This window comes from Podarcis vaucheri, assembly GCF_965113315.1.
Source record: "Podarcis vaucheri genome assembly, chromosome: 7".
Lineage (NCBI taxonomy): Eukaryota > Metazoa > Chordata > Lepidosauria > Squamata > Lacertidae > Podarcis > Podarcis vaucheri.
Window position 1 is genome coordinate 75107124 of NC_138765.1, and position 20245 is coordinate 75127368.

General features: G+C 46.6%; 1 protein-coding gene across 1 annotated transcript in view; it reads right to left on the bottom strand.

The window, feature by feature from the left end:
* Positions 1-13839: 13839 nt before the first annotated feature.
* TMEM278 (transmembrane protein 278) overlaps positions 13840-20245 on the bottom strand; it is a 109371-nt gene continuing 102965 nt past the window's right edge. Inside the window, exon 2 of the mRNA XM_082230676.1 lies at positions 13840-14639. Within this exon, the coding sequence (XP_082086802.1) occupies positions 14448-14639 (192 nt within the window). The 3' untranslated portion in view covers positions 13840-14447. The remainder of the gene's footprint in view (positions 14640-20245) is intronic.

Here is a 20245-nt window from a genome sequence, read left to right on the forward strand (position 1 = left end):
CTTTCCCTCAGAGAATTCTGGGCACTGTAGTTTACCCCTCACAGAGTTGCAATTGCTAACAACTTAACCAAACTACAGTGGCCATAATTCACCGAGGGAAAGAATTTGTTTTAAATGTATAGTGTGTACACAACTTTTGGAAGAGGAATGGAGGTCCTCAAACAACCCTCAGCACCCTTAACAAAGGACAGCTCCCATGATCCTCTGGGGGGAAGCCATGACTGTTTAAAGAGGTATTGTTGGCACCTGTTTCTATCGAAAGACAATGGAGTGTGCTTCTTGGGGTGAAGTCCAAACACTGGAGAATCGCAGACTCGCTTTTAAAACCGTGTTTATGGAAGACAATCTTACTCAGCTATGAGTGATCGCCAAAGAAGAAAGAAGAAGATACTGCATTAAATGTCTAGTCACAAATGAGGCCTTGGTGTAGACAATACTGAGGTATATAGTCCAAAGGTCTGACTCAGTAGAAGACAACTTTCTACGTTCATAAGACTTCCTGAACCTTTTTATAAAAAAAATCAAAATTATGATCTTAAGAGTGGAAAAATGAAAAGCTGAAATTGACATATTCACCTGTCTTTAGTTACAACCCACTCCGTGACCTTAATGGTGGAGGGTAGGAGTTAATAAGTACAGTGGTACCTCAGGTTAAGTACTTAATTTGTTCCGGAGGTCCTTTCTTAACCTGAAACTGTTCTTAACCTGAAGCACCACTTTAGCTAATGGGGCCTTCTGCTGCTGCCGCGCCACCGGAGCACAATTTCTGTTCTCATCCTGAAGCAAAGTTCTTAACCTGAAGCACTATTTCTGGGTTAGCGGAGTCTGTAACCTGAAGCGTATGTAACCTGAAGCATATGTAACCTGAGGTACCACTGTATTGTAAAATTGCTAAGAAAGCCCACCTGGGTTTTGGTTCCTCGTAAAGGAAGCAGTAATAAGATGCATAGTTTTTGAAAAGGGGGTTATTTTAGGTGGACACTTCTACAGTTCTGCTTCCCCTTGAGTGACTCCCTAGCAAAGAAAAGTGAACAGAGGCCTGCACACTCCTGTCTCCCGTTTGCCTTTGGCACTGGGTGGCGGGTCCGCAAAATCGCTTTGGATCTGAGTGCCAGCCACTTGAGGACGCCCAAGGGCAGCCAGCTTGTCACACCATGCCAACCACTCAGGGCGAGTGGCAAAACCCAAAGTGACGTGGCATTCCAAGGGAGCTGGGGAAGAAGAATGGGGAAGCGGAGAGAGAGAGAGAGAGAGAGAGAGAGAGAGAGAGAGAGGGAAATCACGTTCCACTTTTGAGTCACAAAGGAACGCTAGAGCCACTGGGATGGAGGTGGGATAAGCACAGAGAGAGAACGAATCGACAGGTACAGTGGTACCTCAGGTTAAAAACTTAATTCGTTCTGGAGGTCCATTCTTAACCTGAAACTGTTCTTAACCTGAGGTACCACTTAGCTAATGGGGCCTCGCGCTGCCGCCACATGATTTCTATTCTCATCCTGAAGCAAAGTTCTTAACCTGAGGTACTATGTCTGGGTTAGTGGAGTCTGTAACCTGAAGCGTCTGTACCACTGTATAGGTGGTACCACTGTATAAGGAAGAGTCTTTCCCTAGGAACATTGAATCATAGAATCATAGAATCATAGAGTTGGAAGAGACCACAAGGGCCATCGAGTCCAACCCCCTGCCAAGCAGGAAACACCATCAGAGCACTCCTGACATATGGTTGTCAAGCCTCTGCTTAAAGACCTCCAAAGTAGGAGACTCCACCACACTCCTTGGCAGCAAATTCCACTGTCGAACAGCTCTTACTGTCAGGAAGTTCTTCCTAATGTTTAGGTGGAATCTTCTTTCTTGTAGTTTGGATCCATTGCTCCGTGTCCGCTTCTCCGAAGCAGCAGAAAACAACCTTTCTCCCTCCTCTATGTGACATCCTTTTATATATTTGAACATGGCTATCATATCACCCCTTAACCTCCTCTTCTCCAGGCTAAACATGCCCAGCTCCCTTAGCCGTTCCTCATAAGGCATCGTTTCCAGGCCTTTGACCATTTTGGTTGCCCTCCTCTGGACACGTTCCAGTTTGTCAGTGTCCTTCTTGAATTGTGGTGCCCAGAACTGGACACAGTACTCCAGGTGTGGTCTGACCAGAGCAGAATACAGTGGCACTATTACTTCCCTTGATCTAGATGCTATACTCCTATTGATGCAGCCCAGAATTGCATTGGCTTTTTTAGCTGCCGCGTCACACTGTTGGCTCATGTCAAGTTTGTGGTCAACCAAGACTCCTAGATCCTTTTCACATGTACTGCTCTCAAGCCAGGTGTCACCCATCTTGTATTTGTGCCTCTCATTTTTTTTGCCCAAGTGCAAAGGAAGCAGCCTTATTCTGAGTTAGACAGTTGGTTCATCTAGCTCAGTGTTGTCTACACCAGGGTTTTCCCAACTTGGGTCTCCAGCTGTTTTTTGGACTACGATTCCCATCATCCCTGCTAGCTAGAGATGATGGGAGTTGTAGTCCAAAAAAACCAGCTGGAATGTGGTGAACCCAAGGTAAAAAGACTTCTGGGACTTTTTACCCAAGGTAAAAAGACTTCTGGGAAAGGATTTATAATGAACTGGAAAAAGTGTTGAAAAACACATTTATTAAAAAAACCAGAAGCCTTTTTTGCTTGGTATAGTGGGGGGGGGGTGAAATCCCCCAAAAGGATGTTACTTTTTTTCTGTATGCTGCAACAGCTGCGAGAATATTGCTAGAGAAGAATTGGAAGAAACAAGATTTACCAACTATCGAAGGATGGCAGATGAAGATGATGGACGATATGGAACTTGCCGAACTGACTGGGAGACTCGCAGACCAGAGAGAAGAGATGGTGGAAGAAGACTGGAAGATGTTTAAGGAATATTTGAAAAAAAAATGTTAATATTTAAATCTTAGAATAGCTTTGGAAGTGGATATAGGCTGTAGGGTTAGAAGCAGAAGATAGTGCATTTTAAAATAATATTATTTGTAAGTGATAAATGTGAAGTTAATTTAAGTATAATAAAAAAAGATGGTTAGAAACTATGATATATGTTTAGTGGTACCTCGGGTTAAGTACTTAATTCATTCCGGAGGTCTGTTCTTAACCTGAAACTGTTCTTAACCTGAAGCACCACTTTAGCTTATGGGGCCTCCCACTGCCACAGCGCTGCTGGAGCACGATTTCTGTTCTCATCCGAAGAAAAGTTCTTAACCTGAAGCACTATTTCTGGGTTAGCGGAAGTGTATGTAACCTGAGGTACCACTGTAAACTGCTAAAGATGAAGTAAAATGAAAATCAGACAGGTGGGACTTGGGGAAGCCCACTTAACAATGTTTAGGAAAATAAGGATATGATAAGAATTTGTTTGTATTGTTTGTTTTTCTGTTTGTGTTCTTTATTTGTGTTATAAAATGATTTTTTTTGAAAAAACCACCCCCAAAACAGCTGGAGACCCAGGTTGGGGAAACCCTGGTCTACATTGATTGGCAGCAGCTCTCTAGGGTATCAGACAGGGACTCACCCCTAGCCCTACCTGGAGATGTTGGAGATTGAACCAGAGACTTTCTGCACGCAAAGCAGACACTCTACAGCCCTTCCCTTAAGACAAAGGAACAACAAGAAGTCCTCATTAAAAAGATGCACCTCTTTAACCTGGCCTTTGACACCTGAGAGGTGTTTTCAGGACCCACCCTTTTCCCATGGCTGTAATTTGCTTTTCTTCTGAATTTTTACCCACCCTAGCACCACCACCACCAACAGCAACAATTTTTTGTATGCACTTTCCCCCTAATGCACACATTTTTTTGCAAAGCAACGTCCCCTAACACAATGGCTGTTTGTATGTTATTTTCGGGACGCGGGTGGCACTGTGGGTAAAACCTCAGTGCCTAGGACTTGCCGATCATATGGTCAGCGGTTCGAATCGCCGCGGCGGGGTGAGCTCCTGTCTTTCGGTCCCAGCTCCTGCCCACCTAGCAGTTCGAAAGCACCCTTAAAAGTGCAAGTAGATAAATAGGTACCGCTTTATAGCGGGAAGGTAAACGGCGTTCCATGTGCTGCGCTGGTGCTGGCTCGCCAGAGCAGCTTCGTCACGCTGGCCACGTGACCCGGAAGTGTCTCCGGACAGCGCTGGCCCCCGGCCTCTTAAGTGAGATAGGCGCACAACCCCAGAGTCGGACACGACTGGCCTGTATGGGCAGGGGTACCTTTACCTTTACCTTTATGTTATTTTCACCAATGGATGAATTTATATGCACATTTTACCCTGGTATATTTTTGCATCCATTTGTTTGGCTGCAAAATTCGAAGAAGCGTGAATTTCAAAGGATAGCTGCGTTTCATAGAAATGTAGGGTTGGAAGAGACCGAAAGGCCCTGTAGGCCACGCCTCTTGCAATGTGTATTTCTACTTGCATATTGTTTCAGAAAATGTGAATTACCGGTACTTGAGTTTGCCTTTAAATGGAAGCTGAATCGAATCTGTCTCCCCCTTCCTAGCTGTAGTCCAGCACACAGTTCTCAACTCAGAGGTAGGTGGACCTTTGTTCTCAAGTTTTCACGTCTCAGTGCAGGGGGAAAGAAATATTGGCTGCAGAAAGCTTTGAATGGTGAGATCCGTGTTTATTGTTCCATTCCACCTTGATTCATTTTTATGTGCTTCCAAATCGACTCCACATTTCAGGTCGACTTCCCAAGGTGCGACAGCCAAGCAAATTGTCTGTTTTCCTGAGGCTAGGAAGTGACCTAAGGTTTATTTTGTTGCCTATGGAGAGAAAATCTTGAAGTTCCACCCAAACTTCTCTTCCTTGCGGCCTGCTGAGAGAGTCTAGCGCAGTCACACAGCCTATATAGAATGATCACATTTTTCCACAAGCCCCTCCGGGCCCAGCAACGGAAAAATATATACATTGATTTGAGTTGTGATGTTTCGTTTACGGAATGGTTGGTTGTGAGGAGTGCATTCTTCCCCTTCACACAATTTTTTTGGGAAGAAAATTAATAATGCAAAGGCTTTTTATTTCCATTTCAAAATAGATGGGGATATTTACAACCCAAGACAGAAGCTTGTGAGGAGGCCAGGAAAGAGTAGTGTGTTGACAGCCTGATTTTTCTCTGCCCCCCCACCAGCTGGAACAGATTAGGAGACCGATAATGAGAAGAAGCAGGGTGAAATAAGTGTCAGGTGGTTCTCTCCAAAGGAGAGGAAGGCAATGGCTACGTTCTTGGAAATGTGGGCAGTTTTGCACTCAAACACACGCTCCGCAAAATGTGCTTCTTCTTTTTCTTTGGCAATCACTTGTAGCCAAGTAAGATTGTCTTCTATAAACACAGTTTTAACAGTGAGTTTGTAAGTAACTGTGGAGATCAGTTCTGGATCCACATGTCCGTCCACAGTGGGGACATAGGTTTCCAGGCAGGAGTTGATCAAGGTGAGGGTTTGCCAAGCGTGTCTTCCTCTTAGCATATTTCTTTTTTTCGTCCTGAGTTCGAGCGTCGCCAAGTCCATGACACCTTTGGAAAAGGCTGTTCTCCAACTGGAGCACTCGCAGGCCAGTGTTTCCCAGTTGTCGGTGTTTATACTACTTTTTTTTTTAGACTGGCATGAGAGAGTTTTTTTAAACCTCTTTTGTTGAGCACCAGCGTTACGCTTTCCATTTTTAAGTTTGGAATAGAGTAGTTGCTGTGAGAAGACTCCCTGGAAAAGACCCTGGTGTTGGGAAAGATGGAGGGCACAAGGAGAAGGGGACGACAGACGACAAGATGGTTGGACAGTGTTCTCGAAGCTACCAGCATGAGTTTGACCAAACTGTGGGAGGCAGTGGAAGACAAGAGTGCCTGGCGTGCTCTGGGGTTGCAAAGAGTTGGACACGACTAAACAACTAAACAACAACAACAAATCAGGCACCCGCACAACATGACCAGTCCAACGAAGTTGATGTTGAAGAACCATTGCTTTGACGCTGGTGATCTTTGCTTCTTCCAGTACACTGGCATTAGTTTGCCCATCTTCCCCAGTGATGTGTAAAAAAAGTTCAGAGATTTTTTCAGTGACACCGTTGATGGAATGTGCACCATCTTGTGAGCAGAGAATTCACTACTTTCAGCAGAATTTTGCATCATGGCACCCAGGGGTTCAAGAAGGGAGCAATTCTGGACATATCTGGCGATTGAACTTGGGGCTTTCTGCATGGAAAACAGAGGCTCTACCACTGTGCGACAGCCTGTCCCTTAAGACATAGGAGCACAGGTTGCTGCCTTGTACTGAGTCAAGCCATTGGTCCATCTTGTTCACTACTGTCTACACTGACAGGGAGAAGCTGTTCGTACCAAGAGGGTATCCCCAGCCAAAAGGAGAGCCTGCTGGATCAGGCCAATGGCCCATCTAGTTCAGCCTCCTGTTCTGTCAGCGGCCAACCAGATGCCCATGAGAAACCTGTAGGCAGGATTCAAGCACAAGAGCACTCTCCCCCTCCTGTGGCAATACCAGCAATGGGTATTCAGAACTATTCCTGCCTCCAACTCTGCCCGACCTGGAGAACCCAGGGATTTGATCTGGGACCTTCTGCCTGCAGGGCAGGTGAGCTACAGCCTTTCCCCTAGGTAACTGCGGTCCTGTTTTGTCTAGATCAGGCTTTCTCAAACTCGGCCCTCCAGATGTTTTTGGCCTACAACTCCCATGATCCTTAGCTAGCCGGACCAGTGGTCAGGGATGATGGGAACTGTAGTCTCAAAACATCTGGAGGGTTGAGTTTGAGGAAGTCTGGTCTAGATTTCACTCTGTTAGGGTCAGGTTGGAGCCAGGGGTGTGAACCTACCTAGATCCAAACCCAAATCATGCGTTATCAACAATCCAGGGTTCCAGTGGCGGGTGGTCAGTGGACTAGGGAGACTAGGCTAATCCCTTAAATGTCCCCCTGGAGCCTCCGTCCCAAAGCCTGGGCAGCTTCTGCCTGGCTTAGGGAGGAAGGTACAATGCTCACACATGCAACGTCAGGACACCACAACATCACTCCCCATTGCCCTCACAAGCTGGTGCCTCTGACCCTAACTGTTCCCCTATGAAAAATTTCACTGCACACCACTGCAGGGTTCCTATGTAGCTGCTGGAGGCTGAGTCTGGTCCTGAAAACATAGCAGCCGACAACCCTGCTTTGTTGACCAGAGAAGCAATACAGGATATTTATTTATTTCATTTAGATAATTTTTATTATATTTTCTCTTTTACAATTTAGAATGCTCATTTAAACATCCTAAAAATATCAATGACTTCCCTTCCTCTCTTTCCACGGTTCATCCTGCATATCATAAATCCCTGCATATTTTACATAAACGGAACCCTTCAGTATTTCATTATTACATCCAGCAAAAGTTATTTACACTGCTGAATTCATCTTAATGCTGCCAACGTTTTCAAGCGCACACAATTCAATAAACGTTTTCCAATCTTCTCTAAACGTTATGTTCTTCTTGTCCTCTTATTCTGTATGTTAAGTCCGCGAGCTGCGCGTACTCCATCAGCTTAAGTTGCCATTCTTCTTTAGTTGGGACCTCGCTCGTTTTCCATGATAAATATTGCATATTTATGTCAGTTCTGGCTTTACATGATGAAGGCTGAGGAGCAGGGTGCTTGACTAGGCAGGTCTCTGCTCTGGTCCAGAATCAATCTTCTTACATTCTGAAATTTGATAATCCCTGGCATGGGGGACCTGTGGCTTTGCAGATGTGATTGGACGCCAGCTCTCATCAGTCCACTGCCAGCATAGCCAACGCTCAGGGATGACAGGAGTTGTGGTCCAACCACATCTGCAAGGCCACAAGCTCTCCCCTATCCCAGCACAGCGGCCTGCAATCTTAGCCAAAAAAAATGCCAAGGGAAAATAATCACTTACTGAGAGAAGCTTAATCCTCCAACACTTTAAAAGACACAATATTGACAAGTCCAAAGGGTTTTAGTGTTTAGCTGTGACTGACCTCCACAGCTGCCCTCTGTGCAAGATTTAAGACAGATGTTTACAGCTGGCAAAGAAACAATTCTGCAGCGATCCCTCGAGGAGAATTTTGGATCAGGCAGACCTTCCAGTGGTGTGTTAGGCAAAACAGCCTCCATCTGATTGCACAGGCCCTTCCAGATCTCAAAAAGAGCAGCCACACTAATGCTTTGACTATATGCAAATGCATTTAATTTGAACGTTGGATGAACAAACAGCCTATCATTATTTAATTGGCTGACATTAGGTGGATAGATGATAGATAGATAGATAGATAGATAGATAGATAGATAGATAGATAGATTATAGAAAGTAGCAGAAATGCTATTGGTCTGATTCAAGTGAAGAAAAGACTAGAGATTATATCTATTTACTATACATCCATCAGCCCAAAGATCCATTGGTAAGGTTAGTTTTGGGCACAGCTGAATCTGCCAATTTCACTTTCTCTCACTTTCTCACATTTCCAACCTTAAGTTCAATTTCCCACTTTTTCACATTAGTTTTGTGACTTTTTTTAAAAAAAAAGTCCTCATGAAAATTCACCAGTATTTTACTGCTAATATACATGTTTCTTTCTTATGCAGTTAATGTAACAGATACACCTTTTTCCCCAAAGCCATTTCCCACAGCATATTGCATTTTTGTACATTATTTTCACTGAACGATGTATTTTCAAGAATTCTTTACCCCAATATATGCAATTTTGCACACATCACATGGCTGCAGAACTGCGCTGCAAAATTTGGAGAAATGCAGATTTCAAAGAATGGCTGTGTTTCGTGTTATGTACTGAGTTGAATAGGATCCAAAAGGCAGCAGTCTGATTGGTCCTAGAACAACAGGATTCAGAATGCAGCAGTCTGATTGGTCCACAGGAGCCACCTAATCCAGCTCCAGGTGGTAGTGAATCCGCAACCTGATTGGCCTACAGGTGAATCCCGGAATTAGCCAATCACGTGGGCCCATTGTGTAAATAATGTATATAAAGCAGACATTCTGGGGGAACTTCCATTCCTCCTCACCACTATGAGCTGAATAAAGAGCATGAAATCCACACTTGACTCCGAGTATATTCCATTTCGTTCATGTATTATTTCAGAGAGTGTGATTTAGGTAGGTTTGCCTGAAAATGCAAATGGAATCAAACTTCTCCCCCAGCCCTGATTGAAGCCAAGGTCTCCAGAACTGAGCAGGAACCATTTAAGAACAAAGAGCTTCCTGACTGGAGGTGGAACACTGAAAACTTATGTCAGGGAAATCAATCAATTTGGTTTAGGATTGAGGATTTCAAGATACTGAACCAGTTAAAACAGGGAGTTAAAATGTGAAGCAGTGTGATCTGGTACAAAAGGTGAAGTTGACCACTTAGCTGTGAAAGGAACAAATATCGCGGAGAATGTTCTTACATGTGTAACCGCAAACTGCCTGGAACAGGAAGGCTATTGCTATGCAGAGCAAACAGTTTTTTAAAGGAAAGGTTGAAAGCGAGTTGAAACTTGCTTTGTGCTTTTCCAGCACAATTTGGGGAAGCAAAAGTCAAACCTCACGTGTCAAACAATCTGCAAAATCTTCCTTGCGTTTTACACGTGCTGAGGACTCCGTGACTCCCATGGGGTTGGAAACCACTCTCTCAGGTACCTGAGTAAAGAGCTAAGGTGAATCTGTGCATGGTTGGTTTTTTATTTTATTTCCACAGGACCTGCCTTTGTTTCTGGAGCTGCAAATTCATACCCTCCAACATTACTCCAGTGAAAATAGGGATGTCCTATTCCATGATAATGATTTTATTATTTCTACCCTGCCCATCTGATAGGGTTGCCCCAGCCACTCTGAGTGGCACCCAACATATATAAAAACATAATGCAGTGTTACCTTAGTTTATGAACTTAATCAGTTTCAGAAGTCCGTTCTTAAACCAAAGCGACCTTAAACCAAGGCGTGCTTTCCCACAGCAGCGGGGGACTCAATTTACAAATGGAACACACTCAACAGGAAGCCAAACATGTTCTGCTTCCAAGGCAAAGTTCACAAACCAAAATGCCTACTTCCGGGTTGGCAGCATTCGTCATCCAAGTTGTTCATAAACTAAGCTGTTATTAAACCAAGGTACCACTGTAAAACATTAAAAACTTCCCTATACATGGCTGCCTCCAGATGTCATCTAAAGGTTGTATAGTTACAGTCATACCTCGGGTTGAAGTAGTTTCGGGTTGAGTGTTTTCGGGTTGCGCTCCGCAGCGACCCGGAAGTAACAGAATGCGTTACTTCCAGGTTTCACCGCTAGCACATGCGCAGACGCTCAAAATGATGTCACACGCATGCGCAGAAGCGGTGAAAAGCAACCCGCGCACGCACAGACGTGCAGTCATGGATTGTGTTTGCTTCAGGATGTGAACGGGGCTCCGGAATGGATCCCATTTGCAGCCAGAGGTACCACTGTACTTATCTCCTTGGCTCAGGGGGTCGCATAACTCCATACCCACCAACATTTCTCCGATGAAAATAGGGACGTCCTAAGGAAAAGCGGGACATTCCAGGACCAAATCAGAAACCAGGATGGCTTCTGCAAATCCGGAACTGCACATGGAAAATGGGGACAATTGGAGGTTCGGCAAATTAGGTTCGGTGCACCCTTAAATGTGAACTAAACTGGTTTTTCCCCCTCTGTCCCTGCTTGGTTCACAATGGAGTACTGTGGAGTATTTCATCTCTGCTGAAACCCCCACCACCGCAGCACTTGGAGAGTGTCTGCCGCTGTTGGGGGCCTGTGCGTGTAGATTGTTCCTTTTATGCCAGAACATCCCCATTGTCTCTTTCCAGCAGCAAGGTTGGCTGGCCGCCACCAGTAGCAATTTATGTGCATTTATGGATGGCATCTGTGTCCTTTTGAGAGAAAGAGGAGCTTGGCAAAAGCAGGGAGGGACGTGCCCAGCGATATTTACGATCCCCTCCAGACACAGATGCTTTCTTGGCTTGTCTTGAAGGCAGGCAAGCAAGCGACACATGATTTCATTCCGAGCTGGAAAGGACACCATGGGCTTTTTGTACAAAGGAGGAAGAAGGGGGGGGGAAAGACCTATGAAGAAAACAAACCCCCAAATCAGAGGAGGCCTCTCTGTGCCAAGTTTAGGCTGCGTCTGCAGAGCAAAACAGCTTCCAGAACTTCCAAAGAGTCTATATGATTTGGAATTTGAACGTGCTGGAATAAGGTTTTGTTTTGTTTTTTTGCTTTATTGAGCAGAGCCTGGAAGAAGATCCAGGAATCTTGCAAATTGTTCGGAACAAATGAGGCCTTGGATTTGTGGATGGCAGCTGGGGATGTCACACTTTATCTCGCTACTTCTTGGATGGGTGAACATTGGAGGAAGTTCTCCCACATCACTGGCTTGCCATTAAACCAGTGTGAGGATTACACTGTCTTGGAATGTGCAGCTAGGCTTGTGAGGTGAGGAGCATCTTGGGCCTTGAAGTTTCAGAGCCCAGCCTGAAACCTAGGGGTGGCCCCTGGTGATGTCATGGAGGCAGGCCCTGGAGATGGAGGTTAATTGGGAGAGGAGGAGGGCAGATCCCCGCCAGAGTGTTTGCAGCCAGCCCCTGCCAGGACAACTGTCCCAGATCTAGCCCTGGATTTTAAACCCTAATTAAACACATAAAATAATGGGGTGGGGGAGACAATTGAATCCTCTTGGTTGCATTTGGCCCTATCCCTTACTGGTTAATCTGAGGCCAGTCTCGCTCTCTCAGTGCCTACCCTACATTTTAGGGTTGTTGTGAGGAGAAAAGGGGAAACCACATACACTGTAAAAAGCAAGTTCCCCTGTGTGTACGAAACCCGTGTACCCCATCTCATGGTAGCGAATCCCAGAGTTTAACTCCATGCTGTATGAATAAGTCCTTTCCCTTTTCTGCCCCGAATCTTCCACCAAATGGTTTCATTGGATGACTCTGTGATCTAAATTAAGGATAGCCAACGTGGTGCCCCCCAGTCATTGATGACCTCCAACTCCTATCAGCCCCAGCCAGCATAGCCAATGGTCAGGGAGGATGGGAGCTGTAATCTAACAATATCTGTAGGGCACCCCATTCTAAACTAAATGAACAGCAACAACAAAAACCAACTGAAGCTTTTCCTTCTAGGGGAGTTGCTCCCTGGTCATTTTGGTTCCCTTTTTCTTTACTGGGCGAGGGCAGTTACGTAGTTCAGCCCCATAACCCCCTCACAAATTCTTTCAACACATTAGAGCATTCATGTGAACATCCTGTGTTGTTATCCTGTTCTTGGCAGAGGGCTTACGGAAGCCTAGGATGGTGAAGAAAGAGTTCAGGCGAGGGAACAGGACCACAGACAGCTCCATATGCAGGAATCATGCTGGAGGGAGGCATCCGAGAGCAGCAGGTAGAATATGTTGCTTCAGCAAAGTTCTGGAGACCACTTAGGACCATGGACAGCTCCATGCAGGGCAGTACAGGAGTTGGGCTGGAGGGAGGCAGCCAAGAGCAGCAGACTTAAGATGTTGCTTCAGCAAAGGTTCGAAAACGACTGAGGCAGTAAACAGGCTGCAGGGAGGTCAGGGTTTCTAGCTGCACCTCCAGTTGCAGCACTCATCTCACTTTACAGGCCAAGGGAGCCGGCGTTTGTCCACAGACAGTTTTTCTGGGTCACGTGGCCAACATGACTAAGCCGCTTCTGGTGCAATGGAATACTGAAACCAGAGCAGTGCATGGAAACGCCATTTACCTTCCCACCGGAACGGTACCTATTTATCTACTTGCACTTTGGGGCGTGCTTTCAAACTGCTAGGTTGGCAGGAGCTGGGACAGAGCAATGGGAGCTCACTCTGTCATGGGAATTCAAACCGCCTACCTTCTGATTGGCAAGCCCAAGAGGCTCAATGGTTTAGACCACAGCACCACCCGAAAGGCTATTGGTTCTTAAATGTGCCCTACTCAGTTCTGGAGGCCTTGGAGAAATTTGATTTAAAGGCAAACCTACATATTAAAGGCAATCCTACGTATTAAAGGCAAACCTACGTATTAAAGGCAAACCTACATATTAAAGGCAAACCTACCAGACTTGCGGTCTTCAGGTTGCGAACTGAACTCAGCCATCTTTTAAAATTCACACTTCTCTGAATTTTCAATGTAGTTCTACAGCCCAGTGAGGAATATAAAAACAATTCTAGGTTAATGTGTGCATACAAATGCATATGTTGCTGAAAACAACCTACAAAAGTGCATTATATTATATTTAATTTTTCATAAAATTCATACATCACTTTATTGTAAACAACAACAACCTTAAAGTGGTTTGCAAAAGATAAGACAGTAAAATCAAGTACATTTTAAAATATAGAAAAATTAAAATACTAAAGCAGGTTAAAATTGCCTCAACTTTCAAAGCATCTGGGTAGGATTTTCTAAGCAGGAATGATTTTAGCAGGCTCTGAAAAGAGTACAGAGAAGGCTCCTGCTTGATCTCAATGGTCAGGGAGTTCCAAAGAGTAGATGCTGCCACACTAAATGATTGAGTTCTTACAGATGTGGAACGGGTATTACGTGGCAGCTGCAGGAGCGCCAGTTCTGCCTATCAAAGCAATTGAGTGGGCACTGCTGATTGGAAATCACTTTGCAAAAATGTGCACTTTAGGCAAAATTGCATCCCAAAATGTTTATATTATGGGGGAAATCTATCTTAAAAGTGCTGGTGAGTTTTCATGGGGACTTCAAAAATAATAATTTTTGCAAACTGTTGTAGAGGTGTCGAGAGAGCAACTTCAGAATGGAAAACTGGAAAACTGAGCGAAACTGGAAAACTGAGCGAAGTTTGGGGCAGAGTCTTCAGAGCCTTTTGACAGAGCAACATCCTCAGGTAGTATGGATTGTGTCTGGGTGAGATACTGTCATGGTCCTATACAGTGGAACCTTGGGTTACAGACGCTTCAGGTTACAGACGCTTCAGGTTACAGACTCCGCTAACCCAGAAATAGTACCTCGGGTTAAGAACTTTGCTTCAGGATGAGAACAGAAATCGCGCAGCAGCAGTGGGAGGCCCCATTACCTAAAGTGGTACCTCAGGTTAAGAACAGTTTCAGGTTAAGAACCGACCTCCAGAACAAATTAAGTTCTTAACCCGAGGTACCACTGCACATAGCTTTTTTCTGGGGGGACCAGGGGTACACATACCCCTAAATAGTTTGTGAATCTTTGTATTTTTGTCCATTTATTGTATTTATTTTCCCTGATTTGAACTATAAAACAGTGATTTCCTTGAGTCAAAATGAGAGTACCCCTAAATATATTTTTTTAAGAAAAAAAGCACTGGCCCTATATATAAATTATCCTCCCCTTTGCTTCTTTTCTCCTGCCTTGCTCAGTGAATCAGTCAGTTTGACTGAAGTCAGAGACTTCTGTGAGTCTGTAAATCTGCAGGACATTTAGAGAAAACAGGAGAGGCAAACTGGATGTGATCTCTTTGCCCATTGATGCTCGCAGGCTTCCCATTGTGGGCATCCGACTGGCTGCTGTGAGAACAGGATGCTGGACTTAGATGGGCCTTTGTTCTGATCCAGCGGGGTTCTTCTTACATCGCTCTGTCGTTTCCTCGCTTTCATTTTTACCTCCGCAGCCTGTTGCAAAAGAGAAGCGAAAGGATTATGAAGCGGCGAAAGAGAATGAGCGCTGCTACATTTGTAAGGAGGGGGCTCTAAGCTCGGCGGAAGAGCACATGCTTTGTGCCCAGAAAACTCCAGATTATTCCTGGCATCTATAGACAGAACTGGAAACGATGGGAAAGAGTGTGGCCAGTCAGCTTAGGTCAGGAGTGGGGAGCCCCAGGCTAGCAGCCAAAATCCTCCAAGCCTCTCTACCTCTCAGAGCATTATCCAGGACAGAACCTTCACTGGCCTTACAGTGGTACCTCAGGTTACAGACGCTTCAGGTTACAGACTCTGCTAACCCAGAAATAGTACCTCCGGTTAAGAACTTTGCTTCAGGATGAGAACAGAAATCGCGCTGCAGCGGGAGGCCCCATTAGCTAAAGTGGTGCTTCAGGTTAAGAACAGTTTCATGTTAAGAACAGACCTCCAGAACGAATTAAGTTCTTAACCCAAGGTACCACTGTACTTTCTACCATGATAGTATTTTTTTGCCTGGTTGAAACACACCCTTAAATTCTGAGCATGCCTCTTGCTGCCTTTTTTTTAATTTACAATTTTTAATTGATTTTTGCAGTTTACATTTATATTCAAATAATATTAATAATCATACACATAAAGGGTCCCCTGAATCCTTGTACTTTCCTCTGCCCCTCCACGGGTTCCATTTACATTCCCTTTTCCCACTGCATCTTATAGTATTCTCCATTTTCTTAAAATTCCCTATCTTCTCATAGTTCTTGTTACATTACAAGTGTTGTTACAGTCCTGCCAAAGTTTTTAATTGTTTACAATGTTCTCCGAGCTAAGTTATAAATTTCCCCCATTCCTTAGTAAAATTTCTATCTTCTTGATTTCTCATCTTCCCAGAAGATGGGGGGGAAATTTCGCCATTTCGGCGTAGTCCATCATCTTTATCAGCCATTCTTCTCTGGTCGGGGCTTTATCTTCCTTCCACCTTTGGGCCAAAAATATCTGTGCTGTCATTGTCACGTACATAAATAGTCTTTTCTGTTCCTTTGGAATCTCTGCACCTAAAATTCCTAATAGAAAAGCTTCTGTTTTCCCCCAAAAATGTTATTTTAAACATTTTTTTCAGCTCAGTATGTATCTATCAAGGGATGATTAGCTGCTTGTGCTTAAAATAGTGCCCCTTCAGAGTTTGTGCGACCCCACAAACCTCTGTGTGTGACAGAGCTCCTCAGACATGTCTGCTCTAGTCACTTGTAGTGTCCGACAGTGGCTGTCTGCGGAAGCGCTTCCAGCAAAGAAGTTCCTTAACGGAAACGCGTCTCCTAGACTCACGACGTGACAGCTTCCGGCGAAGCATAGGTCTCCCTGCAGTTGCTTCTGACACCTCCCCGCTATTTTCGCTCGAAGTGTCTCTCACCCCTTTCTCTCCCCTTCTGCTTCCTGCCTGGGCTGCTGCGTCACTCTCAGCATTACTGAGATCCTCCTCCAGAGACCCCGCGCTCCCCCTACTGGTCCCTGCTTTAGCTGTTGACTCTCTCCCAGTCTCTGGGAGCCCTGCCACTTCCCTTTCCTCCGATGTCAGTTCCCTGACATCCACCTCCCCTCCAGGGCCCCCCTCTCCCCCGCCCCTACTCTCTCCTCTGGGCGGTGAGGAGCTGAAACCCCTAAAAGAATCCTCCTCATCTTCCGACGTCTCGAACATTTCCCTCCATCGGTCTTCGTTCCGACTCGCTGAATCCTCCTCCACCTCGGAATCAGCGAACCCCTCCAACTCTTCTTCTTCGTCGGTGGTGGCGAAGTATTCCCTCCGGAACCTCGCCACTGGCTGGGGTTTCCGAGGGAATCTCTGATGAAAAGTTTCAATCAAAACCTCGTCATCTACATCCTCTGCCCTGACCCAGGTGTTTTCCGACTCCGGCTCCCCTTCCCACATTACCAAATACTCTACTTGCTCTCCCCTCCACCTGGAATCGAGAATCTCCGCTACATGGTAGCTGTGTTCTTTTTCCTCCATAGCTGGTCCCCTATTGACCCTCCCCTCTCTGTCCCCTATATACGGTGACAGCAATGATCTGTGGAACACTGGGTGCAACTTCATGTGGTTAGGTAACCGGAGTCTGAAAGCCACTGGGTTGACCTGTTGCGTGACTTCAAATGGGCCCAGTCTTTTGGGTCTTAACTTCTTACAACCTCCTTTAAATGGTAACCCTTGGGTGGACAACCACACCTGATCCCCCACCCTAATGCTTTCTCCTTCCCTTCTGGTTTTGTCTGCCTGCCTCTTATATTCCTCCTTCGCCCTGTTTAAATTAAGTTGGAGCTGGCGATGGATCGCTTCCATTTCTTCCACGAACTGTTCTGCTGCTGGAACGCTCCAGTTCTCCCCCTCCCCCCCTGGGAAGGCTCGAGGATGACACCCGTGATTGGCCAAAAAAGGGCTCATTCCCGTGGACACGTTCTCCGCATTGTTATAGGCAAATTCTGCCAACGCCAGCTTCTCCACCCAATCATTCTCTCTGTCATTCACATAACACCTCAAATATTGCTGGAGGACACCATTAGCTCTTTCCGCCTGCCCGTTGGTTTCTGGATGACGGGCAGTTGAGAAATTCACCTCTACATGCAATAAGCTCATGAGCTTCCTCCAGAACCTGGAAGTAAATTGTTTCCCTCGGTCCGAAACCACCCTCAAGGGGGCACCATGCAATCTAAACACATTTTCCACAAACAATTTAGCGGTTTCTTCTGCTGTGACCGCATGTGAGCAGGCTATAAAGTGGGCCATCTTGGTTAACAGGTCTACCACAACCATGATGGCTGTCTTCCCTTTGGACCTGGGCAGATCAGTCATAAAATCTATTGCCACTGCCTCCCATGGTCTTTCCGGCGTGGGTAGTGGTTCTAATAAACCTGCCGGTGCCCGCCTCTCCCCCTTGGCTCGTTGACATCGGTCACACCCTCTCACATACTCCCGCACATCTTCCCTGACCTTGGGCCACCAGAATTCCCTGGTAACCAGCCACATGGTTTTGTGTTGCCCAAAATGCCCTGCTGTGGGGCTATCGTGCAGTTGCTTGAGTACCTTTTCCCTCAATTCTCCTTCAGGTACGTATAACGCTCCCTTGTAGTACAACGCCCCGTTTCTCTCCTCAAAACCCCCGGGTTTGTCTCCCTCCCTCCTGAGACCCCTGAGTTTGTCCTGGGCATATTCATCCTGCACCGTTCCCTCTATCAGTTCCCTTAGCCCCACCAGTGCCGCCCCACACACCCAGCGATCCTCGGGAATGACATGGGTCTCTTCGGGTGCACCCCCTCCCTCCAAATATTCAGGTTTGCGTGATAGAGCGTCCGCCCTAACGTTCTCCTGGCCTGGTACGTAACAAATCTCAAAGTTAAATTTGGAGAACTCCTGGGCCCATCTCAACTGCCGTTGGTTGAGCACTCGCGCAGTTCTCCAATACTCTAGATTCTTATGGTCCGTGCGTACTTGCACCTTCTGTTGTGCACCAATTAGTAGGTGCCTCCATCTCCGGAAGGCCTCATAAATCGCAAGAAGTTCCCGGTCATACACCGTGTAGTTTCTCTCCGATTTGTTCAGCTTTCGCGAAAAGAAGGCACACGGTCGCCACTCGGACCCCTCCTTCCCTGGCTGCAGAAGAAGCACCGCCCCTATGGCTCTGTCAGAAGCGTCTGTTTCGACCCTCAGCTTTTTTTGTAAATCCACATGTAGAAGTTGTTCGTCAGAGGCGAAGGCCTTTTTCAGTTCCTCAAACGCTCGCTCCGCCTCCCCCGTCCAAACAAACTTCTTTTTGCTGCTGAGACAGTCCGTGATGGGCGCCGTCAGGTGAGCGAAGTTTCGGATGAACTTACGATAAAAGTTTCCAAACCCTAGGAACCTCTGCACATCCTTCTTAGTCTTGGGGGTTTTCCATTCCAGCACCGCCTGAACCTTGCCGGGGTCCATGGCCAACCCCTTGTCTGACAAGCGGTACCCCAGGAATTCCACCTCCTTGGTATGAAACTGACACTTCTCCAGTTTCACCCACAGTCTGTTGGCATGCAGCCTGCTCAACACTTCTCTGACGTCTCTCACATGTTGCTCCTCATTCTCCGAATACACCAACACGTCATCTAAGAAGGCCACGCAATTCTTGTAGAGCAAAGGCCCCAGTACATGGTTCATATAGGCTTGAAAACACGCGGAGCCTGCTTGTAATCCAAAAGGCATAACGAGATATTCAAATGCCCCCAAAGGGGTGAACATGGTGGTCTTCCATTCATCCCCTTTCCTTATACGTATCAGGTTGTACGCCCCCCTTAGGTCCAGCTTTGTAAAAATCTTTCCTTTTCGCACCCTGGTCAAAATATCATCAATCCTGGGCATAGGAAAAGCCACCGGCTCTGTCACTGCATTTAGGGCCCGAAAGTCACATACCAGTCTCGGCTTGTCCGTGTTCTTTTTATCCACAAAAAACACTGGGCTACCCCCCGCTGCCTTGGACTCTCTGATGAAGCCTCTCTTCAGGTTCTTGTCAATGAACGCTCGCAACTCCTGCATCTCCCTGTCTGACATGGCATACAACCTGCCTACAGGAAGCTGTGCTCCAGGGAGTAAATTGATCTGGCAATCAAAGGGCCTATGCGGGGGTAGTTGGTCAGCTTCCTTCTCGCTGAACACGTCGCTGAGATCAGCATACTGTGATGGCACCTTCCCCTTCTCCATCACTTCCGTCCCTGCTAGGGTGGCTTGGGCCCCTGCTGACCCCTTTTCCCCCCTGCAGTGTTCTAAGCAATGTGCGGAACCGAAGGAAACCACTCTTTGATGCCAGCCCACCAGCGGATCATGTAGGGCTAGCCAGCTCATTCCCAAAATAATGGGAGCGCCTCCCAAGGTGGCCACATTAAACGCTATCAGTTCTGTGTGCCTTGCCACCCTCATTATCATTGGGATGGTCTGCAAGCTGACACCTCCTCCCAACAGTTCTCTGCCATCGATCGTGGTCACCTGCAGGGGGTTGCTTAAGGGGATAGTCTGTATCTGGTGTTCAGCCGCAAACTCCTTGCTCATGAAATTGCAGGAGCTGCCTGAGTCCAACAGCGCCTTTATTTTTAGGGGGTGTCCATTTTGCAACTCTAGCGACACTTCAATCACTAGAGCAGGTCGAGGAGCTTCTGGCACTGGCACTTGGGAAAGGGGCACTTTCACTGCTCTTTGGCCTGGCTGCAGTGCCCTGCTGGCAACCAGGCGTTGGCTTTTACCTGCTCCGTTTCTCCCTGCTCTTCCCCCTCAACAGTTCCCACCATCCCTTGCCATTCCTTCCTCTGGGGGCAGACTCTGGCAAAGTGGCCTGGCTGTTGGCAGAGATAGCATTTCCGGGGTCCCTTTCCCTCCTTCTTCGCCCCCTCACTGGGCTTTGAAACTGCGCGCGCGCGGGCTGTTCCGATTTCCATCGGCTCTGCCGGCGGGAAAGCTGGCTCAGGAATGTCTGGAATGCGTAACTCCTTCCAACGTTCCCCTCTCCCTTCCCGCCTCTCCAAGGCTCTTGCCTCCTGGCGCGCTCCAATGGTCAGCGCAGATTTGGTCAGCTGATCCATAGACACCGCCC